This window comes from Tigriopus californicus, chromosome 3, assembly GCF_007210705.1.
Source record: "Tigriopus californicus strain San Diego chromosome 3, Tcal_SD_v2.1, whole genome shotgun sequence".
Classification (NCBI taxonomy): domain Eukaryota; kingdom Metazoa; phylum Arthropoda; class Copepoda; order Harpacticoida; family Harpacticidae; genus Tigriopus; species Tigriopus californicus.
Genome location: NC_081442.1, coordinates 11457988 through 11478348, shown reverse-complemented (window position 1 = coordinate 11478348; position 20361 = coordinate 11457988). Strand labels below are relative to the sequence as shown.

Below are 20361 nucleotides of genomic sequence, written 5' to 3'. Positions count from 1 at the left end.
CAAGTTTAGCGGACGGTTCTCTGCACCCAACCCTTGCCTTTAGCAAGACGAGGTCGGCCCCCCTGCATGAGAGGCTATCCATCGCTAGACTTGAGTTACTTGGAGCCTTGTGTGCAGCCCGTGCGGGCTCCTTTGTTGCCAATGCCATGAGAATTCCTGGAGGACAGTGCTACTTTTTTACGGATTCACTCATCAATCTATTACGCATCCAGCAAGGCCCTAACAAGTGGAGGCAGTGGTCGGAAATCGAATTAAGTCCATCATCGACCAAGCTCCGGCAACCCAATGGAGGTTTTGCCCCGGGGAGCAAAATCCCGCCGATCTTTCGTCGAGAGGAGCCAACATAAAAGATCTTCTGGCGAGTTCTCTTTGGTGGGAGGCCGCGCCCTTCCTGAAGAACGATCAAGCTAGCTGGCCAATTCAGAAGACCGTGAAAAGATCGAAGGAAATGATGGAAGAGGACAGGCGGGAAGAAAAAAGGTGGTGCTCCCGGTGATTATAGCAATGTCCGAGCCCAGTGGTCCCTTTCTTCCATTACTCGAGCGTACTAACTCTTGGACGAAGCTTATTCGCACAACTGCGTGGATCTGTCGCTTTACAAGAATTATCCGGCCGGGCTTAACTCCAAACCAAACTTATAACAAACCAGTAGCAAATTTTCTCAAAGTGAGTGAACTAATCGCTGCAGAATTGCTGTGGTTCCAATTAGCACAAAGACAAGCCTTTCATGAAGAGCTCCGAGCTTTAAAGAGCAAAGAAACCATAAAAGGGGATTCTACGTTGGTCTCTCTACAACCGATTTTGGTGGATGGTCTAATTCGGAGCGAAACCCGCCTTAGACTCAGCACGGATCTATCTTTTGGGCAAAAGTTCCCGATAATCCTACCTAAGCATTGTAAGATCGTAGAGTTGTTCGTACTACATTTGCATCAACTCCATCTACATGTTGGTACAGAGCAGATCCTGAGTGCATTGAAGAGAAAATTCCACATCATTGGAAATACAGTAGGCGTGAAGTGAGACGAATCTTGCACTTATGCTTGGCCCCCAAATGTCGAGGGCCTCTTCCTCTTACTCAAAGAATGGGCCCATTACCTCCAGAGCGATTGAGTTTATCCCAAGTATGTTTTGAGAATACCGGCCTTGATTTTTTTGGCCCGATGTTGGTACGACATGAGTGTTCGGAAAACAAGTGCCCTCATGGAGAAGTACATTCCAAAGTGTATGGGTGCATCTTTACCTGCTTCACTTCTCGTGCTATACACCTTGAATTGGTCTGTGACTTATCTACGGAAACATTTCTACTAGCCTTCCGACGTTTCATGGCTCGTCGGGGAATCCCACGCCAATGCTACAGTGATAACGCTAAGACGTTCAAATCGGTCGATAAAGAGCTTAAAGGTGCTTTTAAGAGAATAAGTTGGAATCAAGCTCAGGAGAGCCTCTCTAAGTACAAGGTGGAGTTTGTCTTCTCTACACCAAATGCCGCTTGGACAAATGGAGTAACTGAGAGGATGGTGGGACTTACGAAGAAAGCTTTGCGCATTATCCTTCATTCTACAACTCTGAGTTTTCGCCAACTTTAGACGGTTCTTCTAGAATGTGAAGCAGTGGTGAATAACCGCCCACTGGCTACGGTTATGGAAGGAAACATAATGCTACCTATTACACCAGCTCAGCTTTGTGTTGGGAGGGATCTCCTCCATTTCCCAGGTCCAGGGGGAATAAGAGCTGGAGAGGAAGAGACCCGCTTTTCGGAGAAATGGAGGCAAAGAAAAACCTTGATAAACTCCTTTTGGAAGAGGTGGCGGACCGATTACATGCTAAGCTTAAGTCCTACCAAAAAGTGGATGAAAATGCGAGAAGACCCCCTGAAGAAAGGGGATGTGGTGCTTCTGCGTGATGATAATTTGGCAAAAAATGATTGGAAATTGGCAAGAGTGGAAACGGTACATCATGGAAAAGATAACTTGATTCGAATGGTGGACTTGCGCATTCCATCAGGTTCAGTCATTAGACGACACCTAAACAAGCTTGCTCTCCTTGAAGAAGATATGAGTTGTCGCCCCGTTTGCCACAAATAATCAATGCACGGATTACTCCCTTTTTTGTCTTTTCGTCGCCGAGTGTCACGTTTCCAGTGAAGTTTCGTGAAATTCGTCTGTTTTTTCCCAGTTTTTTGGCACTCGTTCGTGAGTTTTATATAGGAGCTTCGTAAGCAGAATAAACGTGAAAAGTGGAAATGGCTGACTTCAATTGTGATTAGGATTAACTTATCTGGAAACTTATTCTAGCGCCAAAAAAAGTTACAAGGATGGACCTCTTGACGGTCTTTTCAGTTTTGGTCCTGACATGAAGACTGCTCTCACTTGCATTTTAGAACATTGTTTTGATGGCAAACGATTGGAGGGTGACCACTCGCCTTAGGGTTAAATTTGGATCAGAGCAGTATGATGTTACTGTATGTGCAAGACTCTGTTGTAAGTGCTCTTAATGAAAGCTTGAGGTTTAATGTAAAACAAATCTTTGAGCGGGACAAACATTGCTTCGAATGATTTTGCACCTACCCTGTATTTCTCCTAAAGTTCCCCTAAACTTGATCAAAACCCTTTAATTTCCCCGAAAATCCTCGGTTTTAGGTTATTTTATGGTTAAAATTTATGAAATAGGTTTTTGCCCAAAGATGACCAAAATAGTTGAAAACTTAATTTAACCTAAAACAGTTGTCTTTCCGACCCCTTTTCATTTTATATTGTACAACACACCACAGACTCCTAGAGATGTGGACTGCAAACGGACGCAAACATTTCTTATCTCCTAAACCGTTCACTTCATTCCAAATAAGCACTTGATACGACCACAAGATCTTGCTGAATAGATGAACTTGAGCAAATTTGAGCCCAAATCTGTGCTTAGGGGACCCAGGAGACATGTCCAAAGTTATATAATAAACACTACCTAAACTTCGAATTTTCGGCCTCCTCTTGGTCTTCCACAAGAGCTTTTGACAACATAAATTTGAAACGATTCACTTTAAAAGTAAATGGTATGAAAATGAGCTACCTTTAATTGCAGAGATCTACGTTTCTTATTTTATTACTATTATTCGAAAAGTGGCTCAGAATTGCTCTGACTAAGAGCAGGCCGATTTGGCGGGAAGCTCGTTCGCAGTCCATAGTTCTAGAAGTTCGTGAACACACACGGTTGATTCAATCTCAATCAGAATTCTTACTCTTTTGGTCAATACACCTCACATTCGGAATATTAAAGCATTCTCTCATTCTCAAAGGCCTCCTAAATTCCAGACCAGGGTGCGAAACATTCCACTTCGACCATTGTTGCACATTATCTCAAGCCAATGAACGTCAAAGAATGAAAATCTATCTCATCAATTCTCTTTGTTGGAGTCATAACAGATACTTCTTTGTCCAAAGAATCGACAATTTACCGAAAGCCTAAAAGTCAAGACCCTTTCTGCATTGGCTCTCACCTAATGTGAAATTGTGCAATGTCTTTGAAAGCAGTCATTTCGATAAAATGGTGTGCAAATCGTTATCCCAAGCCCACGTTCATAATGCACCCGACGACGTGTTGCTCTTGACCGATTTGGACGCAAATATGTGAGTGGGATTGGAGAATGCGGCAACCTGAGCTGGGAAAACTTTGCATTGCACGACAAATGGCACTTTTAGCGCACTTGAATGGTCAGCATACCGGTAGTTCACGGAACAATTCTAAAACATAACGATTTTGCACGAAACTTGAAGGTTTCAAATCTTTTTCAGCAATTGCATCGAAATGGTCTGGCATCAATCTGATTGAATGATGTCCCATTGTACTAGATGTAAGATGAATACATTCCAATCTGGGATTGTATACGTACAATGCCTGATTTGCAATTGCTCTCGAGAAGATATGATGGTCAACGTTGCAAACATGGCTCTCTAGCTTTTAAATGCATCCGATATTGCGCCTACGAGTACGATGGCTTTTGGATTGACAATCCAGGTTTGTAATTGATTCTTCGCTTGCTCGGTTGGTGAGCAATGGCAGGCTCTTCTTTCAGTGGTGTTTTAAATCCGTAAATAGAATAATGATGATGGTCATACCTAGTCATGAAGATTGGTCCGAAAGTCGATTTCATCGAGTTGGGAGCTTCAATGAAGATATCTATGTTGGGTTCTATTATCTATGAAACAGATTTTGTGGATTGGAACGAATTTGTGGAGGAACTCTTTCCTTCAGTTGAGTTGGGCTCGACGTGGTTTTTAAAGACTTATTCAAACAACTTTATCAAGAGTTATGCACATTTAAAACTCAGCACAAAGAGGGCACAAAATGAAAGTAAAAGGACTAAGTTGGTGAGATATCAACAATGATTGAAAACAATATTGATAGTATCACTTCTCTCCTTAACAAACTTGCTTTATCATGGAAGCAAAAAAGTCCCTGATCCACCGATGAATTAGAGTCTACATATGATGATACGAATTGATTTTATTCTGACGTTTAATAAATAAAATTCTTAAACTTACTATTATACACTTCCTTTTAATTGAGAACATTGAGAAAATTCCATGTTTACGCTTGTTCCCTTTCGTGATGATGAATTCAATCAACATATAAAAAATCACTCAAGCCTTCTTGTCTGCCAGAAAGATAAACAGTTAAAGGTGAGACGAAATATGTGAAGAGGCCTCTACTCGGACGATCAGCTACTTTGATTGGATTGCACATAAGCCACTGATTTTTTTTCTTTATAAGATCAATGAGACATGAGTTTAAGGAACTGAAGCTACAAATTTCAGGGTGATCGAGGCATTGGTTGACGAGTACCAGTCAATTAAAATTTGGCGACTTATTCGCAGGAGAATTGATACCACAAGCGTCCTCTGAGACAATTGTGATGGCTCGAGTTCGTGCCTCGTAACAATGACTGTAGTAGGTGTTATGAAATGCCCTCAGTTCCATCAAGTCCATTCAATCGTTCCAAAAATTCTTCCCAAGGCTTCAGATTCCCCTACGCAAAGTTACTTACAAAATAAGCTTATTGGTTTGGCTAGAACCGGAAGTTTTTGTATCACCGAGAGTCTCTACATCCAAGAATTCCGCCATCCTTGAATTATTACACGATGATGTTTCATTTCTTAGTTTGAGTCATAGTGCTTCTCCTTGTACAGTAGGTAATGCATTAGATTCGTACTATATTTTCTATCATATAGATTTTCATGATTTCACAAAATTCAGTGTTGATGGCTTAAATATCTTGAATCCCCTTTTAGTTGGTCCCATGTTACAATTTTGCCATACTTATTTCTTGCAGAATGAAATGAATTACGACATCTCATCTGGCATTGCGAGAACTGAAACTTGGTGAGCGAAATTAGGATATTTCTGGCAAAATAATAAACAATAAAAAAATAGCTGACTAATTACTCTGTTTCAAGTGAAATTGCAGAGAACACAGGGGCTCGGCATCTTCGAAAATTTATCATTTTCTAAGGCTGACTAATTTTGTTTATGCAAAGTACTTGAGCGGAGTAAAGTTTGGTAAAATCTTGGTTTCTATTAATCTTATCAACTAATTTTCGTTTGATAAAAGATGATTCAATTAAAAGATGCCAAAATCTCTGATGAAATCCATCGTAGGGGCAATTTGGAGTTTTTAGTATTCAGACAGTCATCAAGTTTACAGTTTATAAGAAATCCGAGGACATTGTTTCGATATTTATGTACTGGTTTGAACATTTTTTCCCTCTTACGTATGATGCAAATATGGTCACATGGTAGTAGTATTTTTGAATAGAATCATGGACTTGAATATCCAAAACTTTGACCTTGAAAATGACGATTTCCGTTCAGTTTGAATTTCCCGCCTCGGCACTACGTCACAAAATGTAAGCTAAATGTAAACAAAGACTGCCATTGGTTTAGAATGCAGACAAACAAAGTAACACAAGCAATCTTCGTCAAATAAATGAGGCAGAGGAGGTGGGATATTGAGACTAAACACAAAAAGCCATTTTCTATGTCAAAGTCTTGCATGTTCAAGTCAACGATTTTGTCCAAAAATGTTACCACAATATGACATTTTGGTGACAGATTCAGAATCAATCACAATTAGAATCCTATTTGTATCATACTCTGGGCAAGGGGGAAAAATCGTTCAAACCTGCACATAAATTTCAAGGCAATGTTCTAAGACGTTTTATGTATCATAAACTTGATGACGGTCAGAATATTAAAGGCTCCAAATTGCCCCTACAATGGATTCCACAAGAGATCGTCGCTTCTTTGAATTAACGATCGTTGGTCAGACAAAGATGGGTTGTTAAGATCTAAAAAAGCCTAAAATTTCACCTAACACAACTAGGCAAAAGCAAAATTAATCATCGTTGGAAAATGACAAATTTTCGAAGCTACCGGGCCCCCTATTTGCTGGCTTAACTTTGTTTGTCCGCGCCTTCAATCAATGGCAGTCTTTGCTTACATTCAGCTTTTATTGTGTGACGTAACGCCGGCAAGTCCCTATATGGTAGGATAGGAGTCGGACTTGGACAAGTTTTTGACTAAAAGTCTTCATCTACCCTACATTCATTTACATGAGCATAAGATAAATCAGTTTTCTTCATTTTGATTTAGGTGATGGGGATTCCATTCCCAGTAGCGCTAAAGAAGTTCGCAAAAATGGTCAAAAATAGTCGTTGACCGGTTTTTTGAAATAATCAATTGATTAGAAATGCCCTTCTAGACATAGTCATTGGTCATTCCATTTGTAGCTAATGGGGATAATAATATTCAGCAGGTATTGCCTTTGAAGGATTTAGTGATGGGCCTCAATGGGAGGAAAAGTACCGGGGTTTGAGCCCAGGTCACCCGGGGAAAAGATTCTTTCTTTGTTCGCACTATCCCTAAGACCGTTCGACTACGTGCAATGCTGGCAATCTGTTGAAATCTAGGATTGGACAGTGGGGAAAGGTGCATTTGTGGCAGCTACACGTCGCCGATGGACGTCCAAAGCATCTGAGATCAAGCCGCAACCAAGATCCAACATCAGTACGAGATTGGTCGTTCGTGAGTTCACATCCTTACGGAGAAATATCTATTTTTCTGTGATCGCAGAACAAAGCAAAGGAGTGTTCCAAGTACAATCCACCTTTTAAAGAATGATCCGGTCTCTTAAGCAATTTTTGGCGTTCTCCGCCATAGTGGCCTTGGGAATTGCTTCGAAAATGGTTGAACCTGGAGCGAATCGGCAAAAAAGTCTGACTCAAATTACTACATAGTAGCTTCGATTTATTGGAACTCGTTTTGACTTTGCTTATCTTTTAGAGTTATTGAGCCTTTTCAACATTGTTCAGTTCGATGTAAGTGATTTATTGTTTGTCCTTTCGTACGGTCCATTGCTAAAAAAGAAGTCCCAGTCAATATGACAAATTCAGCAGACTCAAAAATCTGATCTTTGTAGCATTTGCGTCCTCAAACGTTAATATCGTTTTTTTCGAACAATTTTATCACTAGAAATCGGATCTGTAGAGTAATCAATGTTCTTTTACTAGTGTAGGTTTGATTAATACCCTTTCATTACGAATATCATCCATATATTTTGTAGTAGACACATTGTGTGCACTTACTCATAATCTTAAAAGATAGTTATAAGCCTTGGTTATCATTAACTAAGTCAACATACATTGTTGCTGTTGTTATTGTATTCCAAACATTTTCTATCAAATACTATTATAAAATATATTAATATTATAAGATAAATAATATATAAAATAGGTATTTTTCCAGTTTCAAATCCGATCTCTTGCAATCACTTTTTCCTTGTAGAATGACCAATGCACTGGCACAGGTGGAACCCTTGGGACTTGCTTCACAAGTGCAGAATGCATGAATCGTCAAGGAATTGCCAGAGGAAGTTGTGCGGCAGGTAAGAGGCCTCTTTTTTAGCCTCCAGTAACAAATTGGGTTAAAATGAAAAAGACATTTTGGGAGAGAATTGAGAATGCAAAGACAAAACTTTATTTTGACGTTAGCCTCTTTTTTAAGCAATGCATGGTAACTTAGAAGCTTTTAGAGCACTTCACAATGATATATGTTTCAATATCCTAAGTTTTAAAAGCTCATTGAGGGTGTTTTCTTGAGAAGGATAAGTTGTTAAAAGACGTAATTCATAAGCATTTGTTTCAGGATTTGGAACTTGTTGCGCCTTTCAGATTTCCACTTGTGGAGGAGTTGTAACTCAAGTAAGTATTTTTAGCAACTTAAAAGCTTTTATTTACCATGTGAATATTCATATAGGCAAATATTCATTTTTTAGAACAACACGCTCATTCAGGTAAATTATTTATATTGTTTCTAACCAAGGTTTTTCTCAGGCCAATAATTTGTTGCAGAATGAAAACTTTCCGACTGGAACAACAACTAATCGGGTGTGCTCATTTTCAATCAGTAATGTAGCGGGAGCGAGTAAGTACCTGAAATATGTTTAATGCATATTCATTTGATTAAATATGCTCTATTCTGTTTTCTAGCAAATATTTGTCAGATCAGGTAAAGAAAGTTCTTTTTAGATGTGAATCAGAACCCACTTGACAAAAAGACAGTTTTACAGGCTAGATTTCATCAACACGGCTCTTGAACAACCGAATGGGATGGGTATGTCTTTTTTAAATATTAGTTTCGAGAACAAATATGTTTTTAAAATAAGTTTTAGTGGCGCCATCTCTTGACTGGCTCCCAGTTAGCCAATTTGAGCAATTGCCAAGAACCACTTATGAATCAAAATCAATTTGACATTTGCTATTGATCAAACTCAAGAATTTCGCAGTATGATGACAAACGCCTCACGAAACCTCTAAAAGCTGTGAAGGCGAATGTACGACCCATGTACGACCCAAACGACTCAAACAAGTACGAGAAATAAATCGTCGGAACAAGGTTCCGAGAGACAGATTTGAAGGCATTGCGAAATTCTTAAGTTTGACAAGTCAATATACCCTGATTATGGTCAAATAGTTTCAGGATAATTCGACACAACGGAAATATCGACACAGGAAGATTCGACGCATCGTAAAACCTGACAGAAAACCCAACAAATATCAAGTTGAGCATTTCAAAGCTTTTCAATGACTTTTTTGATGGCTTGACCAATGAGTTTCACACGAGAGCCAATTTCTTTTGAATCAGAAGCATTTGGATCATAAGCATATATACTCTTTTACCCTTTTCAGTCATCCTCAATGAAGAATATTAGCAAATGGTTTTAGCCAGTCATGTTTTTTCGATCTGCCTCAGTTATATTGCGTTGTATTTTCTTCCGTGTCGACCTTTCCGTTGTGTCGAGTTATCCTGGGACCCTATTGTAGTAAATATCGAAGACGGTCGATCAGAAATCTGGAGCCATCCGAGCCCAAAACGTTTCGTCCCAGGTTACCCAAGGGTGTGTATATTTTCATCTCCGTTCTCCTTATTATCAGGCCTTTGTGAGAATGACATGCTGACGGTAACGACCACTCCAGCTACTGTAACTTATCCAATCTTGTGCGGAGATCTTTCAGGACAACATAGTAAGCAATTTATCTTAAAGCGAAGTCTGAATCACTTCGTGATATCGATTTCATTTACTTATAGTGTACATTGACGTTGTTCGAGGATCCGTGGGTGCAGTTGCCAATGTGGATGTTCAAACTCAGACTGCCACGGGAGCTCGATTGTTTAACATCAGAACCTCTTATATTGATTGCAACAGCCTGTCCAGGTCCGTCAATGCCCAATGTTTTGAAGCAGTATTGATGTCTTTTATTCCTATTTTAGACCACCCCAAGGATGTCGTCAGTACTTCGAGGGCCCTTCCGCTCGGATCCAAAGTTACAATTTTGGAGGTCTTCACTTGCAAAATCAGCAGATTTCTTATTGTTTCAGACAGGAAATGGGTACGGCAATGAAATGTTCGAATATTGAATGAATCTGTTGATTTGTGTATACTTCGCGCTAGGGAGATGTTCGTTCACAGTTAGAGAGAGTACTGTGACTGGTGCAGGGGATGCTTTTGAGCTCATCCAAGGAGCCGGGGAGATGGAAATGGTTATTACAGTAAGTATGCTTCTGCCCCGATACATAATTTTGCTCGAACACCCTGTATAAAAGGAAAGCATATCTTATGCATCAGCTGTATTAATTGGTCTTTCTGCTAGCGTCTGGCAAATATCCTGAGGATCGCAAACACTATTTGCGTTTGCTGTTCGTTCCAAACTAACTCGAATTTCTATCTGAACTAGGTTTGCACAATCTCATTCATTCAATTCCCGATCATGCCGACCCTTGGGCAAGATAATCGATGTGGAAAGATATTTGGTCTGACAGCTGGAGATACCATTCCGAGCAACGTCCCTTGTAAGTGAAAAAGATTCTGCCAAAAAATATCCTGCATCCAGTGTGAACTCTCGTGTACTTTTTGTCTTTCAGCTCAAAGATCAACTCCATTCAGGATACTTTTCCAGACCATTGACATGGATCAAGCTATGGGAAAAGGATTCGACCTCACGGTGACTCAAAATCCGTGTTGATTGTAATGAATTGGTTCTCAATGGAACATTGATTGAATAAAGTAATTTCCGCACAACTTATGTTGTCATTTGGTTTTTCATGGTTTTCTAAGGGTTTTAGAGTTACTTAAAATGATGAAGAGGGAAAATGGTTGTTAAAAAACTTCTTAGCAAAGCTGGGACATTACGGATTTAGCCAAAACGTTACCCAATGGGTCCGAAATTATTTGTCAGGTAGGAAACAGAGGGTGGAGCTCGGCAATCACGTTTCTCATTTTGCTCCTGTGACCTGCGGAGTGCCTCAAGTAAGCATCTTGGGACCGCTTCTATTTTTGATATATGTAAATGACCTTCCAAATGTGACACCTTTTAAAACCACCATGTACGCGGATGACACCACTCTTCAACATTTCGGTGACGATCTCGGAACAATGCAAGAGGAATGTACTGTATGGTTTGGTGATCTGGTTGAATGGTTCGAAGCAAACAAACTGTCGATCAATCTAGAAAAGACTAAACTCCTACTATTTGATGGTCGTCACAAAAAGGGGTCTACAGATTTCCACTTGATAAGCAACGGGAGTCAAATTGAACAAATTGGGATGGGGCGCAAAGAAACCGCAATAAAGTTCCTAGGTGTATATTTAGATGAAAAACTGTCGTGGAAAAACCATGTGCTAGAGGTCGGGAAACGAATGAGACAAACCCTATTTACGCTATTTATGGCAAAAGACGCCCTTCCGCAAAAACTACGACTGGTTCTATACAACGCTCTAATAAAAAGCAAAATGGATTATTGCATTGAATTTTATAGCCATAGCTCGGCATTGAATAGCCTATTGACTTTGCAAAAAAAAAGCCATCAGATGGATTGTCAGGGCAAAGACGAAAGCACATACCGGTGCATATTTTAAAAAACTAAACGTATTACATATTAAGGATCTAGCATTAGTAGCGCAACTGAAATATGCTTATCTTTGCTTGAAGGAATTGACGCCTAAAATCATCAACACTTTTTCATACAAAGCACGAAGGGGAGGAGAAATCGTCATTAACCTTCCATTTGCTCGCAAAACTTGGCTGCAAAAGCTACCAGACTACTCTCTCGCGCAAACATGGAACGAATTTCAAAGAACAAATAATATTAAGTTCGACCTGCTGTTGGATTCGAAACGATGGATAGGGCGTGTCAAAGATCTAGTCATCAGCTCATACTCAACGGTCTGTACGATTAAAGAATGTTTCTCGTGTAAAGGATCTGGGGTTTCCTAGAGTTTGTGACTGGACCGTGCCTCGGATTTTGTCCTCGACTGACCTGCCCTAAGACCAATGCCGGTACCTGAAGCCGTAAGATGGACACAACAACCTTATCTGTCCCATCCATGATCCATTGAAAACAAGCCGTCACGGCTTACATGGATCAATGGTCTCATATCATTTAATTTCAAAACACTCTTCTTACTGAAATACTAATACTCGAGACCGAAATACATACATACATAATATTTATTTTGTGGACTTCCTTACCACTACTTGGAATGGGATCCCCAGCAGCAGTTCAAGGCGAAATATACTTTCATTTTTCTTAACTTTATGTTCATCTGATTACGGACTTCCAGAAATGTGGACATCGAAAGGAAGCAAAAATTTCTTATCTCCTAAATTGTTCACTATATTACAAACAAGCACTTCATAAGACAACAAGATCTTGTTCAATGGATAAGCTCGGCCAAGTTTGAGCCCAAAAATATGCTTAGGGAGCTCAGGACATATGACCAAAGTTATGTAGTAAACATTATATAAAATTCGACTTTTCGGCCTCCTCTTGGTCAGCTAGATAAGCATTTGACAACATAAGTTTGAAACGAACCCCTTTCCAAGTATTAGGTATAAAAATGACCTGCCTTTACTTGAAGGGATCCACTTTTCTTATTTTTTTACTTTAACTTGAAAAGTGGTTTAAAGTTGCTATGACCAAGATCAGGCCCATTTGGCGGGGTTCACAGTCCATCTTTCTAGAAGTTCGTGATCTGATCCACCAATGAGTAGGCGGATCTGGCTAACCCTTGAATCTAAGGTTGATCAGAAATTTTAGTCAAAAACTTGTCCAAGTTTGACCTAAATCCTGCTACAGGATCAACACCTACATACTCCCTACGAATATTTGAGGGCAGCAAATTAACTCTCTTCTTTCTTGGACTCCTTCATTGTTTAGATTTCATTGTTTTTACTAGCCAGGATTCTCGAAGGCTTGAAGGTGCACTCAAAACGCACATTAAGCCTCTACGGTCACTAGAATTGACCCTAAAACCTGGGTTGGGACAAAGCGCATGGATACCTTTTTAGACGTACAGCATCGGATACCTTTCGTACCTTCTCTGAGCATTGTAAAATCCCAACCTTTCTTGCCTCTCCCATACGAGAGCTCTCTCATTATTCCCCTTATGTTCCGATTGAAGCAACTTTGGACCTGCTCGAGTTTTTGCATACTTTTTTAGTCGAGTTTTTGCAAACTTGCTGAACTAAATGGTCTTAATTAAAACAACTTTGAGTTTTAGTAGGTTATAATTTGATTTTGCGATATCATTCTACTTGAATTGAAAAACAATATATGGTGGATCATGAATAAGTTAGAGCAATAAACCAGTATATCGGCTCACAATATTACAAACACAATTAAGATATGAGACTGAATGATAGCTAACCAAAATGATACAATATGCCGATATTTGCAGTAACTAGCAGGATATCTGCTGATAATTCAAAGAGAAACCAATAATTCCTCCAGGTCCCAAACTCATCTCATTGGTGTCAGCGCCATCCGCATTGGCCGCCACGTCGGAAGTCACCTCATCCAAATCGGTTTGAACCACGATCTGAAACGGCTTGATCCGGGCTAGAAAAAATAGTCAAGATTGAGACTAGTTTAATTGTCACATTTGTCACTTTTTGCAATGATTACTCGTACCTCCCCAATCTGTGCGCCATTGAACGTAGGGGGTTTGAATAAGATTGAAAAAGTACAAAGAAGTTTCACAAAATATATTGCAGAGATGAACCACTTAAGCTATTGGGAAAGACCTGAATCCTTTGAACTATATAGTATTCAATGTAGGTACGAGCAATACCTAATCCTTTCTATTTTCGAATGTCTCCACTCTTCTCCGATCGACAACTTTCAAGTATTCCTCCACAAGAAAGTAGAAACCTTGGAGTACCAGGGATTTCATTGTTGGTAGTGGTTCGAAAGTACACAAAAAACTAATCCTACCGCAAAAGGCAATTCACTCATTTAAAGACGACCCGGGTGCTCCCAGGTGTACACAACGAGCGATCACAAATGTATAAGCATATAAGTTCGTAGGAAATACAGACGATACATAGACGAATATTATTGTGGGAGACAAAACCAGAGCCTTTAATGATGAGAGAGTAATTGATCATAAGTTGAAATGACAGACCATAACAAAGATATGGTCTTTTTTCTTACCTCGAATCTAGTTTCAAAAATCATTTCAACAACTGCTGTCAATTATAAGTAGCAGTTCTCTACAAAAAGGTACCCGGCAATTCTATGCCGCTATTCAGGAATAAGGCATTGAAAAAAGACCAGATACGGATATTTTTTGACCCAACGTTTCGACAAGTTCATAGTATTTTTAAGGTTTTTTCGTTCTATTCGTAGATACCGATACAATCTGTCGCTGTTTAGCACTAGTCTGAAAACCCTCAAAACATACATAGAGTAGGCCAAAAATGGGCAACAGTGTTTTGCGGGTGCTAGGGTCGGAGGGTTACCCTCGTTCCGCCGGCGAAGCCAGCCATAACATTGTCCACTTCCCAATTCCAATAGGCTGTGTCGCAGCCCGAATCATCTAACTCGTAGACTCCGACAAAAATTCTTTTTAGTATGTCGAGCAGAAATTCGAGTAGGTTGAAACAACCGGTTTTTTTCTCAATGACTCGGAAATGCAAAACTTCTGCAATTTCTTCTCGATGTGAAAACGACATATTTTGTCGAATTCGACTGATATAAGGGATGATTTTGAAAGTTGAAGGGATTCCATTACCTTCTTACCGCCAGCGGTAAATTTCATTCGAATGAAATGTGTGCTCAGGTGTCTATGTTTTAATTCAAAACTATAAGGTTCATGATCCAGGCCTTGGTAGTGCTAAAAAAGCAAACACAAGTATCGGCCCAAATTAGTCTCAGCCCCCCCAAGACAGCCCAAACGGCCCATTGCACGCTTTTTGCCGCTGGCGGTAAGATGAAAATGGAATCACTTAAACCTTCAAAATCATCAATTTTTGGTTCTTAGTTTGTGGGTGTGGAATTTTTCATCGTACGTTGCATTTTATGCAATGCTACATTTTTACTCATCTACATGAAATAAAAATAGCTTTAAGCCGGAAAATTATGTTATTTTACCAATTTTGATGTGGATGAAATTTCTATTTTTGCAATTCAGTGTCTGAAACCTTGCGAAACATTTTTCCTAACAATTTTCATTGTGATCGTCCCACCACTAGCTACCTTGTCAACCCGTATCAATCATATTACTACTTTAATTCAAGTTAAAGCTGCCTAGAAATTAACCAGAAACCCTAGTTTACTAGTGCTTGTATAGTTTATGGCACCGTTTTGTGAGTCAATGTGTCACTGATACTATAAAGAACTTGATATAAAGGGAAAATGGAAGGCCAAATTGAAAATTCAGATGTAATCCAGCAAGGTATACTATCGTCGAATTTCTTGCGCATGTGATCGTATTGATCCTGTTACGAGTACAATTCAACCTATAGGTACTTGGTAATCTTTCTCGTAATTGGATTGACTACAGACAGTACAGTGATTCATAATAGGCTAATGGATTTGTATTGGCCATCCTTGAAGGTCAGACACGACAATGTCGAAAGAACAACGATGCTTAAATCATTTAACGTGTTGTAATCTTACTCACAGCAAACAGAAGCGGTTGCTGCATCATCATCCACGGTTGAGAATATTCTTCCACACACTCGTCCAGGAGCTGCTCCCAATGCTATGGCAAGATTAACAGGCTGCAACAAAAACAACGCCAATGAACACATGATCTCTGCAAGTAATTCATTTCAAACCTTACCGCCGCTTCTACATTTGGTATCTGAAATGAGAGCGACCAATTATACTTGAATGATTTTATTCCATTTCAACCAATGGTCAATGGTTATACTCACAAAAAGATAGTCAGATTGACAATTCGTCCCTTGGGAAGATTTGGCAGTTGCTGCAGGCTTTGAAATGCTGTAATAAACAACGTTGAAGATTGTTCAAGTTAGGTGAATAACAAATGCTACTTAATAAGGATGACTGTTTTTTTTTACCTGAGGCCAAATGAAACCTGGAAGTTAAATGCATTGGTAAAATAAAACGACAATGCGATGAAAAGTAAGTTTACTTACCTGGTTATCTTCGGTGGGAGTTCCAGGAACAATTGAAGGTATGTAGCAAATTGCACACATTCCTTGTTCTTGTTTGATGCAGATTCGATAGTTTTGGTTGGACAGATGAGTCACTAGCACAATAGTAAACATAATCATAAGAATAATGGTACCAAAAATCATTCAATAAGTAAAAAAGGATGCAGTAAAAATTACGTAATGAGAAAGTGGAACACAGTTTTCAACCTATAACATGGTATGGGAAAATATGGGATACTTCAAACAATAACTCGCTTTCTAGTTTCCTCCAAGCTTTAAAGAATTGACTTACCTGTATTGGTTACTGTGGTGCTTTTAGTGGGAAAATTGTAACTGAAACAAAAGAGTTGCGTTGCACAGTCACCAAAAAATCATACATGTATTTACACAAGCCTTTGAATACCTGGCAATGACCCCGGATTTGCCCATGAAGTATTGCAAGCAGCCCGATGGACCTTAAAAAGTCAAATAATTGATGAATTGTGAGCGAATAATTCAAAGGACAGATACTCACCACCTAGATCAGAGCCACATGGATATTGAGTTACTAAAATAGGAGTTTGCTTTTTTGTAAATGACTTAACATATATTCGAGATAACGTGCATACTATTCATCTAGAGGCATTCCTGCTTATGCACGAACATAAATACCTTTCACTTCCCACGCCCGAGTTGAGCCCATTCCACCAATGTTAAAAGCGGCCAAGTTACAAGAATCACTGGCATCCACAATCACTAGAAACATAATTTGAAGCTGGTTGAAGCCTTAGAATATCTCGGGTACCAATGGACAAAACCTATTTTATACTGTGTTGTCCAGAGTTGAATCCGCAAATGACCGGCGATCCTGATTGACCAGGACTCGTCACACTGAAGGAATCCTTGGTACAGTCGCCAATGGCGCCCCCTAGCGTGGAAATGGCTCCTGCCGCTTTAGTGACAGTTGTTCCAGCCACTGGGCCAGCAATAGAGAAGGTCTGTAATCATAAAAATATATATTCATTTCTATAACTACGAGTAGCATGCCCGGAAAAAGACTTACAATAAAATCCAGGCGGATGCGACAAATTTCGTCAGAGGAACGACAAATCTTGTATGTGCATGAACCTGATGAGGGAGACATGGATGTGCTTGATTGTATTAGGTATGAGAATTCCTGGGACGTGGTTCCACCACATTTAAGCTGAACTGGAACGCAATTGTGCTTATCATTTACCCATGTACGCGTATATTGGAACAACTCATGATTACTCACAAGTGCAACACACACCGAATCCGCTGGCACATGAACCCGAAAATGAGCCTCCTTTGGCTTGGCATTCCTCCTTGGTGTAACAAGTTCCATTCCTAGCGCCCCCGGTTCCACAAGGATCATTCTAGATAGCAATAAGCTTGATAATCAACTTATGATCAAAGTCATCGAGAGATGACAAGCGAGTGAATTCCCAATTAAATAAACCTTACCGGAAAGGTGATGACTTTGAAGAGTGGCAGCACTAAAATGGATGCGAATGTATTTCTGTACTTGAGGATAGGAAAGTATTACTTACATTTTGAATCCCTGAATCGGAGAGTTCTATTAGACACTTGAAGACTCAACGTCAAGGGACTCATCAAAAAGTATATGATGAGGAACTTCATGATGATCTTTCCTCAAACTCGTTCAAGAGTCAATTGAGTGGCTGGAGGTGATTTGGTCGGATCCATCTTTGCTTTCCGTGCTCTAAAAAGTTGAAAGACCTCATTGATTATCGCGATACCAAATCAGTTCATCAGGTGTGAATGAGCCTTGGATTGTATCGGTTACGCTTCGGAACCATAAAGAAGTTGATAAGAGAGTTTTCGACGGAAATGGTTTTGTGTTCATTTCCAGAAAGTGTAGAGAACAAAAGAAATCTCGAGATAAAATCACTCTCATGGTTTTTGCACTTAAGAATATTCTGACACATTTTTTTCAAATAAATCAATTCCTTTTGACGGACTACAATTTTAGGTTTTCTTGGGTTGCTGAGTAATATGACTTTGAAAGGATTGAAACATTCCTCTAAAGGAAACTTTAGACGTTAACCACACCCAAAGATGAAAAACCAAACTGATTCCGGACTTGAATCGGCCTAAAGAAATTTGGAAATGGTCAATGTGATTGCTGGCTTCGCTGGCAGGGCGAGGTTCACCCCTCCGACCCTGACACCCAAAACAAAATAAATCGTTCGATGACCTGTTGAGTCGACGCTACAAGACACTATAAGTAGTCGAGATAAGAGTATAATGTATAGTATAATTCTAAGTCTTTGCAAGTCCATTGTTCAGGCACATCTTGAATGAGGCATTGGGCTCCAATTTATTCAACAAGTTTGCAAAAACTCGAGCAGGTTCCATTGTCAGAAGTAGTTGGAAACCCTTAAAAATACTTTTTATATCAATATGAGAGAAATGAAAGCTTGGTTCATAATTACCAAAACTGGAAGCCAAAGTTCATTGTCAAAAATTATTTGATCATCAGTGTAAATGTCGCACAATAATTATTGTCTTGAAGTGTTTTCATTGTTCAATCATTGTTTTGGTAAACAAAAATGCATATTAAAGAAGTTGCAGATTACCTCAATTGTGGTTCTTATTTCAAGTTTTTGGTGGGCGTTTTAGTGAAAATACTCCCAAACAACATTATTGCAAGATGTATTTATCTCTTTTAATCCTTTGATTAATAGGATATCTGATCCATTCACGAATCAAATCTAGCTAGCAAATAAAATTGGGTTGATGTGAAACCTTATTCAATATTTGTCTCAATCTGACTTAAAAGATTTGGTAAACACAAACCACAAAATCATTTCAATCACACAATGTGATGTTTTAGATCATGAATCGAAATCAGGCGAGATATCAACCTTTTAAAATTTCAAGACCCTATCAACAAACAGGCAGCTGAAATTTGGAAATTACCAAAGGAAGCAGGCGGAAAGATGAATTCAAACAATGGACTCTCTAACTTGCCATTCAATCATCTTTCCCCTCAGAAACTCACTGAACTTGAACAGGAAGACATGTGCATCACTCCCAAGTCTGTGTATTGAGAGTGATGAAACGATACCATTTGAACTCAAACTGATCGTGTCGTTGATAGGATTCAATCGTCGAGCTCTGGATGGCAAAGAAAAGAAATGCGTCCTCAGTTTGGTTTGGCAGCATGAACGGAAAACAAGTTATTTCTCTGATCTTCACTCTTGTTGGTTTTGGGGTCGGATCCAACTTGACATTGAGTCCCCGCCAGTCAAGTATTCTTTGTTCGATTCATCTTAGGATGACAACTTATTGCAATTTTGAAAATCCATTGTGTTTTTTTCAGGGTACTTCAGTCTATTTAGTGTCGTCACTTTTCCGGTAAGAGGTGCATTTTTGGTGTTTTTTTATATACGTCAAGAAGAGAGTTGGATCATGAACAACTGGAATATGGACGGGGACGCTTGGTTTGGGAATTAGCTTTTCGCGATTGAGTTAACGCATCATGTTCTTCTTGAAATAAGAATGATCCCAGGCTACAATAATTACTCATTTCAATTTTCAGCTCGATCGAGCAATTGGATCAAAAGTTATGCCGTCTCAAAAGGCACTACAAAGCTCTTCAATGAATGAACGGACTAGCCCTCTTGTGCTAATTGATTACCAGAAGAGGGCTAAGCCATTCATTCTGTGCTCTGTTATGTACTGCACTTTGAGAGGGCATAACTTTTGACCCAGTTGTTTGATTGAGCTGACATTTGAAATACGCCATCGCAGATCTGGGGCCAGCCTTATTTGAAGAAGAATTTAATTCATTGATTTGAATTGGAGTTGCTAATTTTCAACCTTACCATCCCCGTCCATACTCCAGTGGTTCATGGTTGGATTCAAATGAATTGCTTTTTTACAGAATGACCCTTGTTCAAGCTCAAGTGGACTGATAGGCATATGTACAACCCAGGAAAAATGTTCCTCAACCACAGGAATGATCATGGGATCATGTGCTGCAGGTATTGATTATTATTGTTTTGATCTATTGACTTGTTCAATCTTGGTTTCAATTTCCCACCAGCAGATGGAGGCAAATGTTATGAAATTTGAAACAAATTAATTCAAGTTTCCTGTGGTAATTCTCTTATGTAAACTCTAAGAGAAAGATCAAACACCCTGTGGGGCCTTTTGAGGTCGATGGGGAAGCCATAGACAATGTAGGGACTATGGCCAACATACTTGTAGTCACAGATCAGGATGCTTTAGAGGCCATCAGGGACTTGAGACTCTCGAGCTCACCTGGCCCTGATGGAGTGACATCTCAGTTTCTGATGAGATGCTCACAGGTTCTTGCTCCTGT

The 20361-nt window shown here is 39.5% G+C and overlaps 2 protein-coding genes across 3 annotated transcripts; one reads left to right on the top strand and one right to left on the bottom strand.

The window, feature by feature from the left end:
• Nucleotides 1-6925: 6925 nt before the first annotated feature.
• LOC131877514 (uncharacterized) lies at nt 6926-10617 on the top strand. The gene is made up of 14 exons (XM_059223204.1): nt 6926-7263; nt 7333-7367; nt 7834-7933; nt 8194-8249; nt 8324-8341; nt 8400-8472; nt 8538-8556; nt 8618-8661; nt 9483-9572; nt 9637-9763; nt 9820-9938; nt 10001-10098; nt 10284-10398; nt 10471-10617. The coding sequence occupies exons 1-14, from the start codon at nt 7167-7169 to the stop codon at nt 10569-10571; spliced, it is 1092 nt and encodes a 363-aa protein (XP_059079187.1). The 5' UTR covers nt 6926-7166; the 3' UTR covers nt 10572-10617.
• Nucleotides 10618-13012: 2395 nt separating this feature from the next.
• Nucleotides 13013-17918, bottom strand: LOC131877512 (uncharacterized). 2 transcript variants are annotated; one of them, XM_059223199.1, is made up of 15 exons: nt 17561-17913; nt 17475-17506; nt 17266-17386; nt 17053-17198; nt 16819-16987; nt 16662-16745; nt 16525-16557; nt 16414-16465; nt 16303-16343; nt 15993-16105; nt 15915-15931; nt 15768-15834; nt 15674-15694; nt 15512-15611; nt 13013-13446 (listed from the first exon to the last, which is right to left on the bottom strand). In XM_059223199.1, the coding sequence occupies exons 1-15, from the start codon at nt 17649-17651 to the stop codon at nt 13289-13291; spliced, it is 1245 nt and encodes a 414-aa protein (XP_059079182.1). In that variant the 5' UTR covers nt 17652-17913; the 3' UTR covers nt 13013-13288. The 2 variants fall into 2 exon arrangements, with proteins under 2 accessions (XP_059079182.1, XP_059079183.1); XM_059223200.1 differs by lacking the exon at nt 16525-16557 and having other exon boundaries at nt 17561-17918.
• Nucleotides 17919-20361: the final 2443 nt, after the last annotated feature.

Bases quoted from the DNA above. Each gene is read 5' to 3' on its own strand.
- LOC131877514 (XM_059223204.1), top strand. From the start codon at position 7,167: ATGATCCGGTCTCTTAAGCAATTTTTGGCGTTCTCCGCCATAGTGGCC. The intron at 8,662-9,482 runs GTATGTCTTTTT...CCTTATTATCAG, and splicing joins TGAACAACCGAATGGGATGG to GCCTTTGTGAGAATGACATG. The intron at 9,939-10,000 runs GTACGGCAATGA...ACTTCGCGCTAG, and splicing joins TTGTTTCAGACAGGAAATGG to GGAGATGTTCGTTCACAGTT.
- LOC131877512 (XM_059223199.1), bottom strand. From the start codon at position 17,651: ATGAAGTTCCTCATCATATACTTTTTGATGAGTCCCTTGACGTTGAGT. The intron at 17,199-17,265 runs GTGAGTAATCAT...ATTGCGTTCCAG, and splicing joins ATTCGGTGTGTGTTGCACTT to TTCAGCTTAAATGTGGTGGA. The intron at 15,612-15,673 runs GTAAGGTTTGAA...TTTTTGTTGCAG, and splicing joins TACCAAATGTAGAAGCGGCG to CCTGTTAATCTTGCCATAGC.